General features: G+C 33.6%; 1 protein-coding gene across 1 annotated transcript; it reads right to left on the bottom strand.

Annotated features, from left to right (window-relative positions):
• Positions 1-201: 201 nt before the first annotated feature.
• LOC108455707 (protein SAR DEFICIENT 1-like) lies at positions 202-3,834 on the bottom strand. The gene is made up of 7 exons (XM_017754243.2): positions 3,553-3,834; positions 3,345-3,411; positions 2,677-3,229; positions 1,470-1,630; positions 1,169-1,363; positions 984-1,080; positions 202-901 (listed from the first exon to the last, which is right to left on the bottom strand). The coding sequence occupies exons 1-7, from the start codon at positions 3,639-3,641 to the stop codon at positions 651-653; spliced, it is 1,413 nt and encodes a 470-aa protein (XP_017609732.1). The 5' UTR covers positions 3,642-3,834; the 3' UTR covers positions 202-650.
• Positions 3,835-6,137: the final 2,303 nt, after the last annotated feature.

Here is a 6,137-nt window from a genome sequence, read left to right as displayed (position 1 = left end):
AAATTTAAAACTTTGAAGTTGAATAAGTAAAGCAAAAAACCTATGCATAATTGGGTGACTGCTTGTAGTTTATCTTAGATTATGAGACCTTTTAGTACTTGGTATTCATATTGAATCGTAATTAAAATCAGAATCTAGTGAATTCAACCAACTAAATAGGCAAAGCTCTACAAACCTTTATTTTAATCAACAAAACTCAAATTCTTCCAACCCAATTTAAAAATCATCTTTATTGGATTTAAAACATTTAACCAAGTCTTCAAAAGGCTGAAATTGGATTTAAAACATAGACACATTCAGGTCTACAAAAATATATATAGAGACACAAAATGGGCTTGTTGATCCTGATTGGCAAGCAGCCTAAGAGCCTTGAAAATAAGGAAATATAAACTTGGACCAGTACGTTCTGTATTCAAACAAAGGCCCAGCAAAAAAGAAAAAGAAATTGAGAAACTTGGAAAAGCTTCAAAGCACATTTTCAGTATGCCTATTCGGCTCTAAACACCCCCTTGTGATTATTTATTTACAACAAGTCGCTTAGAAACATAAAACTTGCAAATACAAGCAGGGGAAGGCAAATTAGAGCTGGGGTAAATCCTTAAATAGTCGCCCCTTGAAGATGATCATCTCATTGATGGACTTCTTCACCATTAACCTCCCGAGATAAAGGATTTTGGAGACGTCAAATCATCATCCGAATTCGACTCCCACAGGTTTAACCGAATCCCATTTTCATTTGGGGTATTGAAATAATTTTGGCTTATTTGCCAATTACTACAATCGGCTTGCATTTCATTTGGGACATATCCCTCAAACGAACCATGAGTCAAATACGCATTTTCTTGAAATGATCTCATCGTGGCATTTTGTTGATTACGATATTGATCCAACATGTCATCACCTGTACAAAATTTTCATGTAAAATATTACTACTATGCCAAAAAATGGGTCTCTTTTACGTTAGTTGTTAGAAAAGGAATTACCTTGTGTGAGCAAGCCAATCTCATTAGAAATTCCTTCTATTTCTTTCAAGGAAGACCAATTTACATAAGCTTGTCTGACCAAATCTTCAACATATGACTGAAATTGCAATTGCCATGCACAAAAAAAAAAATCATTATTAGACACTTGCAACAATATATATATTTGAACTTAGAATTAAACTTACTCTGTTGATACTACTTAGGGTTTGTATAGGATATGTAGTCCCATTAATCTCTGCTTTCACAAGTTGACAAATGGGGTTTAAGAAGATTCTGTAATTAGTGCCTTGAAAAACATAGTATTTATTGCCCATAACACAAGTTTTGGCATGCTTGATTGTGACCTCCCACATTTTCTCAGACATTCCAGGCCCTAAAATCTGTTCAACATCATTGAAAAAAACCAGTTAACATTTAATGATTTTTATCGTCAGATGGATCCATCCAATTCAAATAAGATTCATCATATCAAATGTAAATTGTTACCTTTCTAAGCTTGGGTGGATCAACTACCGACATTTTCAAGAAATCTTGGACAGTGTTAACCCCCTCATATGCTAGCTTTTTATGGAATGCTCCATCCTTACCAATCTTTTCTAGCCGCCAAACTTCATCTCCCAACATTGGTGGGTGATGTTTCTTGTACACTTCAATTAACATAGAATTTGTGTTAGATTATTACAAGTAAATCAAATTGATTAAAGGTAAAATAATAAAAACAAAATATTTTATATATGAAGTAAAAGTATTATGAGATTCTTGTACTATAGTCGGATAGCATTTTGTCTCATTTGCTAAAAAAAAAAGAGTAAACTAGTTTTTGTATATTAAATTAAAGAGTAAATTAATTCTTTTATTAATAATTTATGTCTATTTTTATTGTTAAAACCGATCCATACATATTAACATGAAAGTGTATATGACATATCACATATAATTTTTGGTTATTCTATCGATCATGCTAGTTTTAAACAATAAAAATAGAAAGAAAATTTTAATCTTTAATCCAATTTACAAAATTAATTATCTCTTTTTAAATTAAATATATATATATATATATATATATATAGTTTAATTTGTAGGACGTTATTCCTTTTACCAAACTTAAAAAAGCAAAAGTAGTGCAGCCCTTTATGACTGAAAATGATTTGTATGGCTCTAAATCACGAAAAGGAAATACCCTTATCCAAATGGATTAATACCAAAAAAGAAAAAAAAGTGAAATATTTTGCAATAATAAATAGCTTTATTATTATTATTATTATTTTATTCTATTAAATTGACAAAGCCGGCCAGATAAAGGCATAAGATCCCAAATCCTAAATAGATTTTTTAAACATGAGAAATATGAAATAATATTTATAATTAATTTTCTTTTTTATTCAATGATTAAAAAAAGGGTTGGTCTAGCAGTGTAGTTTGGTTAAGGCAAGGATGGACTAGTTCAATATTTTAAAGCTATATTATATAACCAAATCTATTAAAGAAAGAGAATAAAAAGATTTTAAATCAACAAATTGATAATATATTATAGTTTATGTTGGTCAGATGCAAAGTACAAGAGCTAGTAACACAAGGAGGGAAATATAAAACGAAACATTTATATGGATTGGCTTGTTGATAAATAAAAATTAATCAAGATATTAAGCTACTTGACTTTTAAAAATTAGCATCATTAAGAATGGATACTTACATTCGCCACGATGGTCTTTAACAACAAAAGCTTCAGTCATGGCTTCACGAATGCGACCACCTTGGAAACTCCCTTGTGCAACTTTTGCCCCGATTCGGAATTTCCGACTCCGAATCCAGCTCGAGTTGTCGGTAAATTCGATATCCCCGATCGAAGCTACCCCGTCTCTCACTGTGACAGATAACTCTCCGGTGAGCAAGGGTCGTTTCCCAGTCCTCTCCCGCACGATGTTTCTGTCAAATTCTTCACTAGTAAAGTTGTCACGGTCCCCCGACGGAAAGTCGCCGTCCAGAACCACGATATCAACCTTAATTGGGTTCGGGAGAAGCACCGGCGCCCTTTGGTCACCCCTTGTATCCACCAAAGCGACTTGAAGTTGGTTGCTTTCTTCATCAATGATCTTGCTTCCGGTAAAGATGGGCAAGGTAAGGGCTTTGGGGAAAATCAGTTTAAGGGTTGATGGTTCGGGTTCCGCCGCTTGGATTCGTAGCGACGGAGATCGGGTGAAGGATCGGAGCCGGTCACCAATACTGCGCTCCACTTCCTCATTCACCTGAAAAATCCGTACCGGTAAGGGTAGTTTAGTTTTATGAGGAAATGTTTATGCATGAATGTGAAAATTTAGAGAGTAAAATGGATGGAGATATGGTTGTTAAAAGAAACCATACCACTCTTCTAAGGACAGGTTCCAAGGCAGTATACAAGTAATTCACCATAACCGCTTGCCCAATCACTCTGTTAAAAAGCAAAAGGAAATTAGCTTTGATGAAACAAGAGGTGCTTGCATTAATGGCAAAAGCTTGAGCATAGAAAATAAACAACAAAAAGTAGTAATAAAAACAAATAGAGCATTTATTGAAGGTTTGAAAACATTACGAAGCAAAAGAAGGTTTAGGTCTCATCCGTTTCTCCTTTGGCTCATCTGTGTCGGAACAAGATTCATTAAGAAGCCGTTTGCCCGCCATTTTCAAAGATTCAAGGACCAAAACACACACACACACAAAAAAAAAAAAACCTAACAGATCATAACTAAAGAAAAAGATAGGGATTTTGAGAATATGTCATGGTCTTAAAACGATGTTATAAGGGGGGAGTTTAAATACATGTCAATAATAATAAAAAGAAGGTTCTTGGAATGTTGGTGGAAACAACTGAGTAACAGCCCCGGAGCAACCAAGGTATTTGTCTCATGTTATGACTTTTGGACATCTAACTCTGCTTTTAAGTCAACTATTTCTATTTATTATTACATTGATATATAAAAATGAGTTAAAACGACATCTCCAATCATATCTATGCCCTTAGATGTTGATCCAACGGTTAATACAAGTAGAACTTGGATTATGTTGATAAAAAGAAAAAAAACAAAGGTTTGTGACAAATGAATAGAGATATATAAAATAATATTATTTTGTTTAGACTACTTTTAAGAGGGAAAAAAGTTTGGGAAAAGATCACCAAGTCCACAAATGCCTCATTTCTTAGAAGTGTCTGCTTTTGTGTAGGCCCTTGCCTTAGTCATCAAATCTTTTCTTTTCTCTTTTTTGATAATTCAACGGTTTTCTTTTTTTTGCATTATTTTAGTTATTATATTTGTGTCATTCTTCAAGTAAAACTGTCCTGCTTGCAATTATATAATCATCCTTTTTTGCTTGGGATTACGGTACATTTCAACGTGACCGGCCGAGTTCTGGTTTTAAAAAATTTTCAACTACATGTTTATTGTTGGGTTGTATCAATCAACTAGATAGATTGCCTGACAAACTGAGGCATTATTAATGGATTCAAACCATTTAACTTAAAAATTTGGAAAAAAAAAATTATGAAGATTTTCCTTAGCGTAAAAACTAATTTTCTTCTTTCATTAGATAACGCATTTTCATAGAATATAATAAAAATTATAAAAGAAAAATCTATTTTCAACTACTGCCTAGTTATTGCGGTTATATCAAAATCATAAAATTTATGATTAGCAATTCAAGAGGGTTCAGTGTACACCTTCAAAGAAGGAGCAAATCTCTTTTAAGATAAAACGATACAAACGACGTAGTTAATTGCAAAGGTTAATTACAAAACATGTGTATACATTGTTCATCACATAGTCATGCATGATACAAAAATAGACAAATGGCTCACTTGTAGATGGACTTCTGGTGTAGTCCCCTTCTAGTGATCTTTTTCTAGAACAAAATGCTTGAGAAAGAAAAGTAATGAAGTAAGTTCATTTGAACTTAGTAAGTTCCAATAGCCACAAAACGAATACAAGAACACAGATAATCTACAAGCAACAGTACTCATGAGAATTACAGATAATTTCATAAGTCTTAGTCTTACAAACACAATACATCGATTCATCAGCTGCAATTTCTGACGGCAACACTTCACCATTTTAAACATAACACCCATAGCACCCAGGTGGATACATACCACCAACTTATACTCACCTCTCATAATCATGTTAGTTTACCTGTGACCCATCATTGTGCTAGCCTCGGACCTACATTTTCAAAATCAAAATCTCATATCCATCGTTTTCATATTCGTATTCACCATAATGTCATTGTAAAATTGAACACGTGTTCTCTCGAAAGGTCGAGTCGTGATCTTTCAATTCGGTTTGCAATATAGCTGTAATGCCCTCCACCCGACCCAAGCCATCGAATCTGAGTAGTGCATGTTACTTCATAAGTCGGACACAACCTAGATTTTCCTACTCGCATAAGTACTAGACGATCGACGACTTAATAAAATTTTCTAAGTTTTCTTTCTAGCTAAATTACCTCATGTATTATTATCTTATAACTTTTTGTATAGTGTAATATTTATGTTTACAATCATGAATAAAATCTATTGTTCTCCTATCAGCCTACAATAAGAGTTTATGCTATGCCAAGACTTTACTTTGCCCTAAGGCTTTTCTTACATTTATACATTATGGCTAATAATATTCATAAAGTTCTCTCAGCCTTTCCATAAGCGTAGATTACACTTCTATCATAATATTTCCTTTAGTCTTCTCTATATGCATATCAGCACGTATCACCGCTTCCATGGTGTAGCCTTGGTATCGTCTCTTATCTCCCTTCATTCTAACAGATCCTACAATCAGAGGCATCCGTAATAAGTTCACAAGAACTTAGTGAGGCATCATCAGACACACATTCATCAATATATACATATAATAAGCATACAACATCACGACATTCATTCATACACATCATAACGATATATCATATATCACTTAACAGAATCAGACAAGCACTCATCAAATTCAAAGCAGTACAAGTATTATGCTTTTACTTACATGATACTCTTTCATATTCAATAATCATTCTTACCTCAGTTGGCATCATTCAACTTACTTACAGGCTTGTTCAAATAACTCACTCTTCCCTTCAGAGTCTGCCATCTTGGCGTTGCCATTACATCTTTGTCCCGAGATCAAATCACGGACTGCGCCA

This window comes from Gossypium arboreum, chromosome 9 (assembly GCF_025698485.1).
Source record: "Gossypium arboreum isolate Shixiya-1 chromosome 9, ASM2569848v2, whole genome shotgun sequence".
NCBI classification, from domain to species: Eukaryota; Viridiplantae; Streptophyta; class Magnoliopsida; order Malvales; family Malvaceae; genus Gossypium; species Gossypium arboreum.
Note: the sequence above shows the minus strand (reverse complement) of the source record. Positions and strands in the feature narration are given on the sequence as shown.

Bases quoted from the DNA above. Each gene is read 5' to 3' on its own strand.
- LOC108455707 (XM_017754243.2), bottom strand. From the start codon at position 3,641: ATGGCGGGCAAACGGCTTCTTAATGAATCTTGTTCCGACACAGATGAG. The intron at 3,230-3,344 runs GTATGGTTTCTT...CGGATTTTTCAG, and splicing joins AACCTGTCCTTAGAAGAGTG to GTGAATGAGGAAGTGGAGCG. The intron at 1,631-2,676 runs GTAAGTATCCAT...TGTTAATTGAAG, and splicing joins TAAAGACCATCGTGGCGAAT to TGTACAAGAAACATCACCCA.